Below are 18,225 nucleotides of genomic sequence, written 5' to 3' on the forward strand. Positions count from 1 at the left end.
GCAGAGAACTGAAATACTATGCATTAATTTTTACAAGTTTTCTACCTGAAGCTGTGTGATGCTTACTCACCTGCTGAATAATTTTGGAATCTTTTGGAAGGTTTTCCCTGGGTGGAACTTTACCAAACAGCTTCCATCCAGGAGCACTTTGGACAGCAGGTTTGAGTTCCTTTGTCCTTTTAGCAAAGAAGTTTCTGAAAAGAGAGGAGGGTATTTTTTTGTTTATTAACAACTTATAAACATGATATTTATACCTACTTACATTTCTTTAAACCAAGCTCACCAATGTAGAGAATTACTTCTCAACAAATGCGTAGTGTGCTACCTTAGCTGTTTCTTATACTTTCAAATAATTAACTTGAGCAGCTTTCATTACAGGTGCTTTGATACTAATATTTGTACTTAACACTCTGGTTTATTTCTGAACTCTAAGCTACTTAAGCAATATCAGCCCTCTTCTAGTAATACCAGATACTTTCTTAAATGTAAGTTAGCAGCGTGCAACAGGTCTCAGACTTTTGTCTGGGGTTTGTTTTAGTGTACTTTATGGAGCTGAAAACAGATGGAAAACACTGTGTAACTTATAGATTTAAGAAGAAATTGTGAAATATTACTTCTAATAACCCTTTTTGCAATCTTCACACCTTCCGCTCTCATAACATGGACTAGAAAACCAGGGACCATGCACACAGAAGATAATCTTTGCCGGTGCCTAAAGCAATTACACTCAAACAAGCAAACAACTGCATTGCCCTATTAGTTCTTAGAAAGCCAACCATTTGACTCTGATCACAAGCTCTCGGAGAGCATGCCATGTGCAAGTGCTTTGAAAGAGAAAGAAGTGCATTTATTCTGAATACTGGAAAGCTACTTTCCAGAAACTTATGAAAAACACAGAGGGATTAAAAGTTAGGTACCCTGTAAGGTTATTTCTCAGGATGCTTACAAGTTGACCTCTGAGCAAGCAGAATATAAAGCACTTCTATTAGAAGATGTTTTTGAGCAGCACTAACTAGCCAACCTTGTGCTTTCATGCTCTTCCTCTGGAAAGACATCCCCAGATTTATCCTTCATGTACAACATTTTGTTGTATTTTAAAATACATTTCCTTCTCAAACTGAATGAATTCACATTTGTGCACAGAAATCAGTCTCTTGGCTTTGCCACGACAGAAGCAGCATGCTCCAACAACCTCAAACTGTCTGAAGAGTATAGTTGCTCTTAAATTCCAGCGCTGTCAGGGTCTGACCATGAAGCATAGTTGTACAATTAGGAACTGTCAGTGTTCGAAAGACATTGTATAGCTTTCAAATACAAGCTGTCTTTTCAGCTCGCAGAAGGTTTTTTGTTATTTAGGAAATTAGCAAATGTGTGTCACAAAAATCTCTTCTGTGCGAGTCTGTGTGAATGGACTCTACGGATACTCCTGTGGTAGTTGAAGATCTAGCCACCAAAAAACAGCAAGCTGGGGAGTAGAAGTAGATGCTGATAAAGTGTGAAAGTCTCCCAAGAACTGTAAGCTCAAGACAAGCAGTCCTGTGGAATCCAGGAGAACCGAGAAACTCAGAACACAGACTCTGCTCAGTCTGTCCAAGGCCAGCAGCATACACTAGCAACAACAGCTTGTTATAAAAAAAGGACTGCAGGCAAGGAAGCAGCAGGCTTCAGGCAGGCAGGGAGTATGGGATTACATACACACCTGATGAAAGAGAAAGCACTTTGAGAGGTTTTTTTTTTGAATGCCCACATAGAAGCTGTTGGTGCACCAGTACAGCCCTTCAAGTCTGTGGATGTCTCCCAGCTGTTGTTCCAACCCAGTAAGTGAGTAAGTACACTTGGAAATAATTGCTTGCACTGCATTAATAGTTACCTGCCATTAATGAAATTCAGCTGTTGCTATTAATAATAGCTTAATTAGATATTAATAGCTAATTAATAGCTTAATGGCTTAATCAATACAAGGTTTTCTGGTAAGCATTAGTTGTGATCCATGCATCCCGCAACTGTGTCCCCATCAGGGAAACTTGCAATATCTTAGTCCATCCCTGTGGAAGCAGAGTAAGCACCCAGAACGCCAAACTAGTGTTTCCTGACACATGACCTGGAAAGAGGGGCTGATGAAAAAGCCAAGCCATGGTACCAACATCTTTAAAGTAAATCCCAAGACTGCATACCGTTAGTGAAATGAACAGGTCCATCCATAACAGAAAAATAAGTCAAAAGTGTGCTTATGTAAACAACAATGGCTCATTTCACAAGCACAGGAAACCTTTCACAGTGCTTTACATTGCTTTCAGGAGGGAATGAGAAGTGTTCAAAGAACCATCAAAAAAACAAGACAAAGTATTCTAAAGACCAAGATGACACTAGATACTACACTAGAGCCTTGCCCTTAAATCTGCAATTACAGCAGCAGCTATATATGAAACTTAATTGGGAGAGATATTTTTCCAATAGCAGGTATGCAGGAAGATACATTCTGGAGCACCATTCTTGAAATATGAAATAGCTGATGTGTCCTGACTTCATGGATAGCAGTAACCATCCAGTCTCTGCACATATTACAAAATACTACCAGGATTACCTGGCAGTTCAGCTCCATTGCTTCCACCACTTGTGGAAATGGAGATGATGTATGCCTTGAACAGTGATGGCAATCTGTTACTGTATCAAAGCTGGTTTATGATTAACCAGGAAGCTGGCAGATTTTAAAAGGAAAAATGTGTAAACATACAGAAGGTTTTAATTAATATATCTGTACAAAAGATTTATGCAGCCTCGTGGCTTTTACAAGATTGGATTTTTTTTAAAAAAAAAAACAAAAACAAAAAAACAAATATAACATTAAAACAAACTGTCCAGAACATAGTATCCACCAAAACACATCTTGGTTGTTTCTTTATTCTTCTTCGGTGTACTGAAATAAGCAAAAGCTTATTTCACTTTTTATGAATGCACAAGTGAAAATATGCAATTTTACTTTTATTGAGTAGAAATTCATTGAAGTCTTTTTCTTGTGAAGGCAAAATGTTGGTCAGACATTATATCATGTCAGAATAAACCTCACATAGGAATTCTAATCCAAGAGAAATTAATGGGAGGTTTACAAATAAGCTTTACTGAAGATGGAAGGGCACTTTAATACATTGTTTTGGCAGCTAACAGTATCACATCTGATGTGTTGTTGACAACAGTAAGGCCTTATAAAAGCACCGTTAAGGAACAGCATCTGTGAAAGCTGACCAGTTGCATTCACTGAACGGCAGGAAGTGTACCAGATTTGATATATTTGTTGCTGCTTAGAATATTCATGAGTTTCACTGATCCCAGGAAAAGTCATCTATTGAGATGGACTGAAGAGTCAGTGGCATTTTGGTACAGAATTTCAAAATCCATCTGAAAACATCACATTTCATTAAAAAGAAGCCTACACTTTAGAACTGAATAATGCTTTCTGTTGAAAGGACAAGTATTAAATTAGTTCATTGAATTCAGCTTTGGTTTACAAAAGCCCAGTGGAAAACTTGTAAGTTTTTTTCCCTGCTAGTTTTATATAACTACACTGGAATACATATTAACATTCTCAGTGACACTCAAAAATGTTCCAGTGGGTGCACTGAAGAGCCTGAAAAGTAACTGAAGCAAGATAGACTACAAAGCTGTTACTGGCACATACCAAGACATCTATTTCTGACATTGTTTGGATTATTCTACACAAAAACCTATGGGCAACCTGAAGTTGCTTTCCTTCTCACTCCAAATTTTAACTCAAAGGAGCCTGCCAGAAGAATCATCTCTGATGATTCAGAGTTCTGATGTTGTTGAGATATAGTCCAGCATTATTGGAAGCAAGCAACTGTATTTACTTCCCATTTTTCCCTAAAACTCCCATTTGAGTCCAGCATTCTTAGCAATAACACTTGGAAACAGCATCCACAAGCCTGTATCTGCCCTTAGTTCTGAGCTCTAAAACAAGATATAGATTCTGACTCACCTTCCCACTCTCCATAAAACTGTAACCTGTAGCCTTCAAAGCCATACATTCAGCAATGCTTGTGAAGTGTTTAGGAAAAACAAACAAACAAACAGTTTAGAAATCTGTGAAATGCAACGAAGTTGCAAAATGGCAAGCTAAAATGCAGTCCTGGCGTGCACGGCTTAACCTGCATTATTAAAGCACTTTTAATGTGACTGCCTAGAAAGCCACCCTAACTGTTTAGCCAGTGAATCTAGTAATGCACCTTCAATCAGATTTGTAAAAGGCACAGCAAACTCAAAGGTAATTAGTCAGCCAAAGCAGGAAGGTGTCCTAATAAGGATTTACCTCCTCTGCATTGAAGAAAAATCGCAGCATTGCTCTACTTATTAGGTGTTAAGAGAATCAAATCATTAGAACTCCACCTTCAGACCCAAGCTTCACCTGTTCTGCTGCTTTTAGTTCTCTATATACAAATTTCAAGTGCAGGGGAAGGCTTACATGTGAGCTATTTAAGATGAGCATCAATTCTGCACTATGAAAAGTGGCAAAAAAATCAAGTGGTATCAACTACTGAAACCAGTATATGGTCTCAGAAGAAAGCATAAAACACAGGATCATCATTACTGTTACACCTGAGCAACAAAGCATGCTTCCTCCTTACAATTCACTTTCATATACAAATACATCTAATTCAAAATGCTGCACCATGTTAGACAACAAACAACTGTAGGCATCCCTGGAAAACAATCCTTGCAAAACTTGATGCATGGCACCAAACAATTTTTTTCCAAATAAAATATTCAGAATTCAGGGTTATCTTAGAAATAAATGTGTTCCAATCCTGATGCTGAAAGCTAGAATACTATAATCTATTTCCTTTGCAAAGCAACTTTGACCTTGCTCAAAATATTTACTCACTAACCTACAAATAAAATAGCTCCTACAAGTGACCTTCCTGTTAAAACATTTTTCTGACCTTTTTTTACACACATAACACTCTGGTTAACAGTAATTTTCAATCAACAATCATTTCTTGTCATTGCATCTACCTGTCAAGATCTCTGGTAACAGGGAAGCGCTGAGAAAACAAGCTTTGAAAGCCAGAAGAACTGATAAAGGAAGTGATGGCTGATTATATTTTCCTTTTCCTTAAGCATCTAGTTCCTGTTGTTACACACTGCATAGGACAACTGTCTCATGTTAAATCCAGTGAAGCAAGACAAACAGGAAGGAATCAGCAGCACATCAAGACTATCCTCACTTTATCCTATTTAACTTTTCCTCCCAGAATCACATAGGCTTAGAGGGGGAATCCAGCATCGAATTAAAACTGCAAATGTGCACCAAGCTGGACAAAAAGTTTCCTGTTTGGTTGTTTTAAATATAATTACAAAAATCCAGTTAAAAAAACTGGAAGCTGCATTTCTCTGCAATAATTAAATCACATTAAAAATCCACTGATTCCAAGAAAACCTCGGCATTTGTAAAATGAATATGAAATAATAAAACTCATTAAAAGCTGCATATGTATCATGATACAATTTACTTTGCATCACCACAAAGAATAGAGTTCTGCTTGTGAAAAACACTCTGTTCTTGCTCCATCCCTATGCTAACTTTTAAATAAGCTTCCTAGGCATACAAAACAGGTCTATGGTTGAAATCTGAATGAGCCAAAAGACAAACTGATAAGGAAACTACACCTAACAATCTTTATCCAGAGAGCTGTATCACTAAGGAGTTAGAAGACATATGTCCAGAAATTGTTACAGATGCATTTTAATGGAATAGCATTAAAATCAGTCATTTAGGCTTAAAGTCATGCCTTCAGAACAGCATGCACAAATTCTGAAGACCCCTGCAAGTCTGTAATTCCATATTCCTTCATGACTGAAACTGAGCACATAGCAAGAATTTTAACATTCACACTGGTGTGTTTTTGCCATGTGTAAAACACAAAAGCTGCTTAAGAACACAACAGAATTCTTCTTCATACTCAAGACTTGTCCATTCTGTTAAGGTCTTACATGCAACAACTTGGAAGTAACACCAGAAAAACATTGCTTGATTATAGACAAGTAGCTCCTCTTAAACAAGACTTTTCAATAATTTACATACCGAAACAAAAGTAATTCAACTCTAAGCATAAATAATGAATAATTAAAAGAAAAAAAAAACTTTCTGGTTAGCCACTTAAAAAGCTCGCAGAGCAACGACAGTAGAATTCTACTTCTAGATTTTAAATTGTTTATATACAGTACACCATTTGTAGGAATTTATGAAAGTGTCGAAAAAAAACACAATGCATGTTCAAAGCGCACACAATAATTATTTCTTACACCACTGGATAGGGTTATTTTAGATTTGAATTACATGACATTGTCAAGGAGCTGTTGCTCACTTTCACATGCTCAGAAGTGTTTTCTCACATTATTAGTTATGGCTGGAAAAGTGACATGAAGATTAAAATATTAAGAGCAAATACCCCTACTTTAGAAATACACTTTTCAACTCATCCTTTACTCTCACATTTCAACCTTAAGACACAAACATTTTTCAGTTTAGTTTAAAATCCATAGCATATAGATCTAGAACAAAACACTAATAAATTTAGAATTTATTACACATGCTATATTTTTATTTTCAATAACTTAGAACAACATCAGCCCATTTTGATTCCATACATTTATACAGTTGCTTTGAGCACAAGTTTCCAGGCTCTGTCCTCTTCCACCACATTGCTGCAAGGAACAACTACACACCAGCTGAAGTCCTGTTCCCCCAGACACAGATCTACATATTACAGGATGTTTCACATTTCAGGACTTTATAGCAGTACAAAGATCTCTTCTTTCTCTCCACACCAAGGCAACCCAGAGACTATCCCAAACCACCCTTCTTCAAAGGAATTTCAATGTTTGCATCTGTAATACTCTAGAAATATAGTCTTAAGTGCTACACAAGCAAGTTTTCAGTTTTCCTCTCCTTCCCCCAAAAAATTAAAATAAGGAAACAAAAAAATCCAAACCAGTAGAAGGCCCATCTTCAGCAAGACCAAGCTTGCAGTATTTTTTTAATGAAGCTCTGACATTTCCATTGGTATTACCGGTTAACTAAAGCCTCAACTATAATACAATTAGGTATACCTGAAATCTAATGAACCATCTAGGAGTAGCTACTAAGGATTGAGGGGTAGGCAAGAACGAGGTTTCTGGCCTCTTAGGAGGGAAAGATTAACAGTTGATACCAGTCCCAAAGTGGCTTTACAAACTCTGCTGCAAAACAGTTCTACTACAGGTACAAAAACACTTGGGAAGTTTTAACAGTTGAAACGATTTAGCAGTATCACAGAACACTCAGTACGCAGCACTTTCTGGCAAGCAGTATTTTAGCAGTCTAAATAATACTTCTAACAAACATCTGTTGCACAGGTCAACTTTACAAACATGCTCAAGCATTCCAAAACATACATGAACAAGCAGACATATGCCAAGGTGACAGACGTGGTTAAATTTCAAAATGCTTAAGTAAAAAAAAAAAAGGAAGATAATTGGTGTGGTCTTACCTTTACTTTTCAGAGTGAACTAGCAAAACAGAGCCCTATGTCAAACTATTTTATGATCTTCATATCTAATCTGGTAGTTCAGCAGCTATTTTGATGCTACACCAAACGTTTAACAATAACCAAATGTCACTTGTCCACAGAACCTAAACCAAAATCCTAGATCACAGCTGCAATAAGTGGAGAATTTCTACCAGTTGACTACAGATGTTCTGCTATTTCTTTCATGGCCAGGTGTATCTACTCCAGCAAAGCCACAGCTGCTTAACCAGCAATATACTCTAAGCAAAAAAACGCTGCAGGAATAAGACCCCTTCCCTCCCCCCACACACAATGGCTAAGCTATTTCAGCTCCACTAAAGGGGAAGCCCATTTCTCTTCCTTGCAGCAGTCATGTCCTACAGCCCCTTTTTCTGCATCAACTCCCAAGACTCTCTATACCTTGCAAGTCAATTCAGCTCACTAATCCCACAGAAAACCATCCACATTTTTTCACTCCCGAGCTTAACGAGCTATAGCAGCTCATAGAGGATCAAATAAATACCAGAAGCAGGGAGGAGACATTCCCTTTGTTTCCTGACAACAACAAATTCTTCAATCACCTCAACAAGATTTCTCTCAAAAGTACAACATACTGAAGCAAACTACCTAAAACTGTTCTAGTAGAAACTCACTTTCAGTTAAGGCAAAAGTCTCACACTTTATCAGGGCAGTCACCTGTGTAGTGCGAATGTTCCTATACAAGATGCATTTTCAAGACAAAGGTGAAAGATTTTCAGCCTTTGATACAGCCTACAAGTCTGTGAACTCTAAGTTCAAACACAGGGCAGAGTCTTACTTTTAAGACTGTCCCAAGAGCAGCAATGCTTACTGCTCCAAACAGCCTGGTTAAACCCCATTTACTATTTTTCCCTTCTGCTCCCAGAGCGCCTGTCAACTACTTGATTGTGTCATGTAGTACTACAAAATACTACAGTACTACTTTTGTGGCCACTTAGTGTATCTGGTATATGCTGTGGTTAGCAATTCACAATAGATTTTATGTCACTCCTTCAGTGATAAATTGCAGAAATACTACAAAATTCCATAATCCATTTTTGATGTGTTAGACAGATGACATTAATATGCAAGAGCCTGATTATTTCCAGTTTTGCCTGATGACGTGTTTTACAAAGCAAGGAAGAGACTCCCCAACCTATCACTCAGCTGCCCACAGAATTTGAGGAACAGCAAGCAACTTGCAAAATACCTACAGTTTACAACAACAAGCAGCTAGAATCATAAAATGATTTAGGTTGGAAAAGACCGTTCGGATCAGGTCCAACTGTAAACCTAACACTGCCAAGCCACCACTAAACTATGTCCCTAAGCACTACATCTACACATCTTTTAAACACTTTGAGGGATGGCAACTCAACCACAACAGGCGACACAGCCCATTTCAATGCCTGACAAACCTTCTGGGAAGAAATTTTTCCTAATATCCAATCTAAACCTGCCCTGGTACAACTTGAGTCCATCTCCTCTGTCCTATCACTTGTTACCTGTGAAAAAGAGACCCACACCCACCTCACTACAACCTCTTTTCAGGTAGTTGTAGAGAGTAGTAAGGTCTCCCCTTAGCCTCTGAACAGCCTCCAGACTGAACAACCCCAGTTCCCTCAGCCACCCACAACAGAGTTACTTGGTGCTCTGGAATCTCCACTGCTTCCCATTCCACAGCTACAAACCCCCCCAATGCCTTTGGTAATTCACAGTTCGTTTGGGTTTTGTTGGTTGGTTGGGTTTTTTTTAAAGCATTCTGGCATCAAGCATACAAACAGCTTCATTATTGCCCAGCAGCAAGAAAGACAAGATCCTACATTAATGGATGCATTAGGCAACTGAAGCGATACAGACAGGACTGAGCTTTGTGGGGTCTGAGACCTGGCCAGGGCCAACCTTCCTCTGCTACAGAACGCTGAGGAACTGGCATCAGCAACTCTGTTTGCTGTTCTTGAAGCATATGTAAGACGCGTGAAGCACAGTCACCATTGTCCCACTGCATCTTCCTCAGCACACCAAACCAGACCTCAGCGACTGGGGCAGCAGCAGCAAGCCTGGGCTTCATTTGCTACAGCAGAGGCAGAAGGGTTAAAGATGTTCTATTGCTTTCCATATCTCTGGTGTCTTTTCTCCTTCTAGACAATCACTTAGTTTGTTTCTACAGCTGGCCTTCAGGACATTTGTTTAGATCAACAGAACTGCCCTAGGCAAGGGGAGCCAACAAGGCAGCTTTTATTATACTGCCTGATCCAGAAAGACTGTTTCACTTCAAGAGTACATTAAATAAAAGTTCCCAATATAACGACAAAAACAGAGCACCATTTCTTCTTAATTAAAGGAGTACCTTGGAGAAGGATGGAGAAAAATCGCAAAGAGCTTCCTCCCATAGGCTACAGGTGTTATTCTGAGTGGGGAGTAATGGAATTTTCAAGAACACCAGTCTGAATGTTTGGCTCTCAGAAGTTCTGAAAGAATAAACTCATCTATGACCATCAAAACCAGTTTTCTACTCATTCAGGTCATAAGTTCACCCACAACATCCATCCACCTCTCACACTGCTACCCCCAATGCTGGGCCAGAAGCAATACGCTCTGCAGGTGGTTTGCACAGCTGACTGGTTACTCCAAATACAGAGGCAAATTAGCAGGGTCTCTCTTTTGCAGGCTCTCCTTACGCCCAGCCTTAATTCAAAAACCTGCAGGATTTCAATTTTTGAGTCCTCTCAGTCTCAGAGAAATGTGACTGAACCTGGCTAACAGGCTGCAGTACCAGAGAGATGAGGCAGTAGCTGCCTAAACTGCAGCTCCTTAGAAAGCAATAATAAAAAGGCTGAGAAGCACAGTACTGTCTGAGGCTGAGAAGCTTAAAGCAGTGTCTACCATCCAGTCTAACAAACCTAGTCCTTTCCCAGCCGAACAACAAACAACATCAAGAAGAGATAAAAAAAGGACAGGCTTTATATCATAAACATCTCAGCAGTTCCCAGGAACTCAAGAGAGGAATAATAATTTTTGCATCCATGTAAATGAAATGTGACCAAAATCCTTAAAATCCTCTTTTATTCTTAAACAATCAAGGCAAAATGGCCTAATGAATAATTGAACAGTCAGAAAAGCAAAAGCATAAAAGTATCATTTTCTTAGAGGCCAGCTGTGATTAAAGCGACCTCCTTTGGTTGTTCTTTTCCATGTAAAACATTCTCCTTTTAGTCACAAACTGTTCAGAAGAGAGGTCCCATTCATTTTGTCACACTATGCTCAATATATTGAGCCTGTAAGAAATTCTGTGGCATAAAGTAAGCAGAAGAGACCATGGAATGAAAAAGGCCTTCTGTGAAACTAAGCAGGGAAGAAGATAATTACAGGTTAAGTTTAAATACCTCTATAAAACACTCCTTAGCAAAAAAAGCTACAACTCCAACAGTTTTGTGCACACTGAACAGTAATTTCAGCTGTTTGGCTTGGAAAAAAAACAAACAAAACAAAACACTAAGAAAACCCACACAACTCCCCTTCCCCCCCCCCCCCAAAAAAAAAAACAACCCAAACAACAACCAACCTACAGCATTAGTTTAAGGGAAACTCACTTCAATAAAAGTCCTATTAGGATTATTAGACTCCCAGTGCAAATATCTGTACCAACGTCTACCAAGGAGAAAAGATAAATTTCTAATAATACACTGGGTAGTTGAAGTTGATGAAGATTATACACATGGCTGCAAGGTCTTAGAAATCACATCTGTTTAGTTGGGTGTGATGTTACGGTTTTTTTTCTTGGGAGGAGAGGGCAGGAAATGGGCTGCAGACAGAAGCTGGAGCAACCTGATACCTATCCAGAATTAAATCAGCATATGATTCTTCCGCTTGCACACCTGAAATCTAACTTTGATTTACTAATCAACAGACATTCTAGCCAAAATAACATGGGCACCATGGATGGACAGCATCTTACATACTTACGGTGAAACACCCATTGCTCATGTTTTTTTCAGAAACACAAAACTCTTTAAAGCCTATACATCAAGAAACTTCCTCAAACAGCCATTTTCAACTCATAGACCTTGAGGACTTGCTCATTTTCATAAGCTGCTTGGAACTGGTTCACTAACAAAAACAAGGCTGCTGTCATACAGATTTAGTTTTCACAAGTGCAGATCCCACTGTAGAAACTTTAGATGTGCACAGTATTTCCTTAACCTTTTTATGAATAGCAGTTTTCTATAATTTGGGTAAAATTTTCCATGTACACAGTTATTAAAAAGTTGGGAGCCAAAATAAAAAGTGCTGAGCTTTAATCTTCAAAGTTTGCTACAGTTTGTTTTGCTTAGGAGATTACCCTTACTTCAGTTGCCATTATATTTGTTATTCATATGACTGAAAGCCAGAAACTGGTAAACGTGTCAATACGACTTCATAAAATCAATCATTCTTAGCAAACAGTGAATGAAGAATCCACAGAAAAGCTTCTCATTTTGACAAAATTAATGTTTTTTCCTATTTATATCAAGTTAATTATGCCTCTGAGGAAAAAGGAATACTGTTTGAAATCAGTCACAGATTTGGGTCCAGATGGCCTTGCCAAATTTCACCAGTCAGCTTTAATTAAAATCAATCATAGGTATCTGCTTGTTCACTTAAGTTACAAGATTGCTTAGAGAAAGTAAAAAAAAAGTAGGTTGGACAAAGACGTAAGAGTGAAGGGTGCTCTCAAAACTTCTAGGGGAAGCTTTGTTACATTCCCTTAGCTCTTCTCTTCCAATTATCTTTCCAATATATTACCAGGATATTTCCTTGACATATGTTAGAAGCACTCTGTAGCTTTTTTTTTTTCCTTCCTATCTGGACAGAGGGGAAAAAAAACAACCCCAAAAACAAGCACACGAAGTCTTTCAGGTTGTCAGCAAGAACTGGCCAAGGCATAGGCACAGGCAATAGAGAAATATAAATGAAGCATTGTGAAGTGCCCCCAATATGTTCTTTGACCTTTACACAAACAGGAGATCTAGAATATCTATCAGAATTAGGATGGCTCATACCCCACCTGACTCTTTTTTGACCAAAACCCAACAAAACAGATTTATTCTTCATAGAGGCACACTGTACTTCCCCTGAAATTTCATGCTGATTTATGAAACAGAAGAGCTCTGGAAAAAGAAAAAAATGAAAACAACACACACAAAAAACCACCACACAACCACGTGGACTCTGGTATTAAACACTGACGAGATGCAACTGTAGACCAGGTATATGCCTATATAGCTCAAAGAGCTTCAACTGCTACGTAGTAAGAAATTTAAACTACAGCTCTACAGACATTACTAGTACACAAGTAACCATATTCAGGGAGGTAAACCTCTTCACAACTCTCTGCAGTGTCTGCCAAGGACATTAGTAGGAGCACAAAGATTAGCAGCTCTTGAAGAACTACCTATTTACTGAAATCACAGAACTGTGTTTACAAAGAGGGAAAAAAAAGATGCAGACTTCAGAGATTTCACAGTTCTTTGTTCCTATATACACTGATTCCCTTCAACTTCCAATCATCTCCACAAGTGAGGATTTTTCAAAACTTCTGGACAATAAGCACAACCACTCTGACTGAGGAAGGAAAGATGAGACTAAAGACAGTTTTTGTAAGCATAAGCGTGCCAACTACCATCTATGTGTCCAACACCTTACACCTATAGGTCTTTAGGATGTGCTGTGATCTACACTAAGTGGTGGTTATGAATTAAGCTCTTTGCTATTTTATCAGTAAAACTTGTTAGATGAAGTCTGGAAAACAAGTACTTGGGAAAATGATGCTTTACTACAACAGTGTAAATATCACTGCTGTTGTCACCAGTAAGCTTTGAATCCAGGAATGAGAAACTTTGCCAACTAAAAGATATGTATATTTATCTAGTAAATACACAATCCAGAAAGGAACAACACCTTAATAAGCTTGGTACATATGTGTAGGACTATGAAATATAATCTATCTTTATAAGACGTTCAGAATCACCATGGCTTTATCTCAGTCCCACAATACTCACTGCTGCTTGGCCTTTTTGGTTTACTGTTCTGCTCTATATGTTCTGCTTTGGGGGATAAAGTATACTGCAATCAAAGTAATCATCACGTCTTTAACTCAACCGTCCGCACAACATTCCTGCTCACTGAACCATTCTATACCCCATAACAATGCACTGGGGCTACCCAAAAGTGATCCAATAACCCAAGAACAGAGCATTACCCTTGTAAGCTGCTACATAAGACCATAAACCACAAGAACAGTGCCTATATATGACCATATTATGAATCATACACAGGAGTACAAAGCAGTGACAGGTGACTTTCAAGAAGCCACTTAATGCTCTGACCATAACAGTAGCACAGTGGAGACAACTGACCATAGTCATGCAATTTTCCTTGCCATAGCACTCAACTCCACATACCTCTGATTTACTTGAGACATCCCACTTCACACGCTGAGAGAAACAAAGAGAGCACAGCAAAAATTATTATTTTTCAGTTTAAAGTTGTTAGCATTGATTTGACAGGTTTATTAATTTGGCACAAACACAACTTAAGAGCCCAGGGCCAAATATTGCATCTCATACTTACCTAAAGAAAAAAGCTTTGATAACTGATGGAAACATTCCCATGGCCTTAAAATAATTATTACTGACAATCTCAAGGGCACAGCAACTCTCCCTGTTACAGAGCTCAGGTAAGATGCCACTGTTGACAGCTGCTCACTTTTTCCATTATTTCACCTCATGGGTTTCTCCTCTGGTTCAGTGAAATTAACACAGACAATTAACATGGATGATTTCAAGGAACTGCAAAGCAGGCCAGGCTGAAAACTGAAGGGATGGAAATAAGCAGCTGGGAACAGCAGCCTCCTAACCCAGATCTGCCACAACCGAACAGTTTGACTGACTGGGCAATGACAACAATGAAGCTCTCACACTGAAGGCAGTAGGACTTCCCCCTTGGCTTCTCTCAGACTTTAAATAACAGCAAGAAACGTCCACCTTGTAAAGAATTTCCATGTGATTATGACTACTAGAAAAAACAGTGGAAGCTACCAAATTTTAGAGTTTGTAACCTAGACTAAGAGCATTACAAGTGCAAAACAGCCTATAAGATGCTCCAGACTGCTGAACTACCCGTACACTGTGGGAGCAGATACAGGTGCCAACAAAACACAAACAAGTAGTTCTGTCTTAGCAAGTACTTTTGATAGGACACAGCCACCCAGTACAAATTAAGTTTGGGGAAGTAACATCATTTACGGCTCTGTGCTCATTCAAAAATACAACCAATCATCTGCTGAGAGGTTTCACAAGGGGGTATAGTTGCTATCAACATTCAATCACAGGACAGTTTTTAACAATTTAAGTCCTCATTCCTGAGAGCCAAGGTATCTTTCTAAGAACTGGAAGAAAGTCCACTCACAGTGGCAACTGTCAGTTTGGAACAACAAGAACTAACTACTCAAAAGCATTTATGACAGGCAAGTTTTATTACCACTTCTCTAAGCAATGGAGACTACAAACTCTAATGTTACTGTATCTAGAGACCAATCTATCAAGGAAGGTAAGTCTGGGTTTGGTTTTGTGGTTTTTTGTTTGTTTGGGTTTGTTTGTTGTGGGGTTTTTTCCTCTCTCTAATCAGTAAAAGTGCTTTTTTATTAATAAATCTCATTTTGGCTGCTCAGATGAATTCAGCTGTAACTAAGACACTTATATGAACATATAGGAAGAGCTGAAGGTAAAGTCACTGAAGACAACATTGCTCACCAGGCCAAACACGCAAGAGGCACAGACAGCTGGGCCAGTTAAGGGCTATGAAACTGGCTCTCTGTCAAGTCCTTTTTTTCACCGAGGCATCAGCACTATGCCTTTTGCCAGGATAGAAAGAATTACATTTTTCCGTGCATTATCCAAGCCTTCACTAGAAACAGCAAACATGAGTATATACTGACAAAAACTTCTACTGCACACCAAGTTCAGTCTTTTCTATGAAGAAAATTCTACAGAATTTCATTAAGCTTTCATTCCAGGGCAATAACCAGCAAGTACCAATGTTACTGGTCAAAGTGTTCAAGTAATGAGACAAAGAGAAAGTAATCTAACCCAGTCCACATAACATGGGGGAGGAAGGTGTGAGGAAAAAGAACACTAATAGGAAATACTGGGAATAGAGTGACATCTCTCAACCCATCCTTGAAATAAAGTGGAGGCATCAAACTTACCTGCAACTGCCAGTATCCCTGAGCAAGAATCCATCTCTCCCTTTCCTGAGGGCAGAGAGAGCCTATTTCTCAGTTTTGGATCCTGCCTCAAAATCAAATCTCCCCTCTTCTATATCAATTCTTCAGTTAATAGATGTAATCTTATTCTGTCTCCTCTAAACACTTAGAGACCCACGATGCTATTAGAGCGACTGTCACACAGTAACTATAATCCTGGGGTTTTGGAGAGCAAAAACTGTTAGAAATTTGGGAAATCCCCTATCCAAACACAACAAAAGTAACATAGAGTATGCTATAAGCTATTATAGTCAAGATGCACCTCCTGTATAGTATGTTAAAGAGTAAGTGATTCTACAGAGTCCCCAGGTAATGAAGCTGGATGCCGTAGAGTTTTTTGGTTTGTGTTAGAAACTTAACAGAGGCCCAATTAATTTGAGCACAAAGCCTAGCCCTTGAAGCACACCACAGCACACTTTGGAATAAACAAGTAAACAGTATCTACATTGTCAACAAGCAGCAAAAGTTTTATGAGCCTTTGTTACTTTCATGACTCTATTACGGTAAAATAGCTTCCAATACCAACAATTTTCACCTTATTCCTCAAAGAGTTTAATCGGTACCACTGTGTTCATTCAGACAGCAAAACGCTCTGGCACAGAAAGCAGATTCCAGTTTGAAGCCCGGATAGTTTGCAGCAGCACAAGTGACTTTATCACCTTACGCTCGCTTCGAACCCAAAGCCTCTTTCTTGCTGCAGCAATATTTACCTGGTGGCAAAAGCCCGGCGGGGCTGGACTGGCTCATCACCTGACCAGCAGCAAGGCACTGCTGGCGCCGAGACACGTCGCTTCAGACAAGCCCAGCGCCCCGTGAGCCGGTCCAGCAGACCTTCACCCCCGCCGCCGGCGCTCCCGGCCCGCCGCGCCCCGCGGGGCAGCCCCCGCCCCAGGCTCAAGGCCGGGCACTGCCGGTACCGGCCCCGCCGCCGCCCGCCTTTACCTGGTGAAGAACTCGGCAAAGCTGCTGCCGGCGCTGGCGATGCCCGCCCGCCGGGACCTCTCCGCCGGCTCCTGCGGCGGCGGCGGGGCCGCGGGCGCCGTCCCTCCGTGGGGCAGGTGCTCCGGGGCGCTGCGGCGGCGGCTCACCTCGTAGGTGTTGCGGGAGTTCAGGTTCACGTCCGTGAAGCCGAGGGGCGGCGGGGCCGCAGCAGCGGGCTCCGTCCGGCCCCGGGAGGTCCGCACAGTGGGGGCGGCCTGTGACCGGCTGCCGGCATCGTCCCCCGGGCCGAGGGGCGGCGGGGAGCTGCCGGCCGCCGTCCCCCCGCGCCGCTCCGCCTCGCTCCGCAACCGGCAGCTCCTCAGCGGCTCTTCCAAGGCGGTTCCCGCGGGGACGCCGCCGCCCCCCGGGCCGGGCGGGCAGGGGACGAAGCCCCCGTTCTGCAGTTTCGCTTCCTCCTCCCCCGGCTCCGGCTCATCCCGCCCCGGCTCGGCCCGTCCTGCCCGAGGGGGGGGCGACGGCGGCGACTCCTCGGGCGGCGGCAGCAGCAGGAAGCCGACGTCCCCGTTGGTCATCCTGCCGCGGGGGCCCACGGCGTAGGCGGCTCCGTTGGCGGGCTTCTCCGGGCAGCGCTTCCCACCCGCCGCGGCGGGGCCGAGCGCCGCCAGGTACCGCTGCAGCAGCCGCTCCTGCCCCGGCCCGCCGCTCCTCCGGCTCAAGCCCCGGCTCCCATCCCGCTCCCCGTCCTCCTCCTCCTCCGCCTCCTCCGCCGCCGCCGCCGCCTCCTGCCGGCCCGCGGGAAGCACGGCTGCGCTGCCCGGAGCTCCGGCATCGTCCGGCCCCACCATTTGCCGCCGCGGAGTCCCGGGGATGCCAGCGGCGCAGCGGGGCGGGGGCGCGGCCCCCCCGGCGCGGCGGGGGTCCAGGGGGGCGGGGCGCGCGCGTTCCTCCGCACCGGCGGCGCCGCTCAGCGCCTGGGAGCGCGGCCTCGGCGGGGGGCGGCAGGCCCGGCTCACGCAGGCGCGCGGCGCCGGCGGCGGCCCTTCCCCCCGGAAAGTCACCATAGAGAGGCAGCGCCGGAGCAGCGCGCCCGCCCTCTCCGGCGCAGCCACATCCGGGACCATAGAGTTGCCAACTAGACAGGATCTTCGCCGGCAGAGAGGTGCTGCGGAGGCCGTTCTCCGCAGCCCCGCTACCGTATTCCTGCTAAAGGCTCGCTTCGCGCAGTATCTACCGTATTCCAGCTAAAGGCTCGCCTCGCGCAGTACCTACCGTATTCCGCCGGCTTGCCGCGCCCCCTCCGTCACGGGAAAGCACAGCCCAGCTGCCGGCATCTCCTCCCTCCCCTGAACCGAGCTGCCACCCACACCTGCCCGCTCCTGGTGGGGTTACACAAACCTA

The 18,225-nt window shown here is 42.1% G+C and overlaps 1 protein-coding gene across 1 annotated transcript in view; it reads right to left on the bottom strand.

Moving 5' to 3' along the window:
• TBC1D12 (TBC1 domain family member 12) overlaps positions 1-17,672 on the bottom strand; it is a gene marked incomplete at its 5' end in the record, with an annotated part of 43,945 nt that extends 26,273 nt beyond the window's left edge. Inside the window, 2 exons of the mRNA XM_080348156.1 lie at positions 71-194; positions 16,828-17,672. Of these exons, the coding sequence (XP_080204282.1) occupies positions 71-194; positions 16,828-17,672 (969 nt within the window). The remainder of the gene's footprint in view (positions 1-70; positions 195-16,827) is intronic.
• Between the last annotated feature and the right edge of the window lie 553 nt (positions 17,673-18,225).

This window comes from Nesoenas mayeri (genome assembly GCF_963082525.1).
Source record: "Nesoenas mayeri genome assembly, chromosome: 7".
NCBI lineage: Eukaryota > Metazoa > Chordata > Aves > Columbiformes > Columbidae > Nesoenas > Nesoenas mayeri.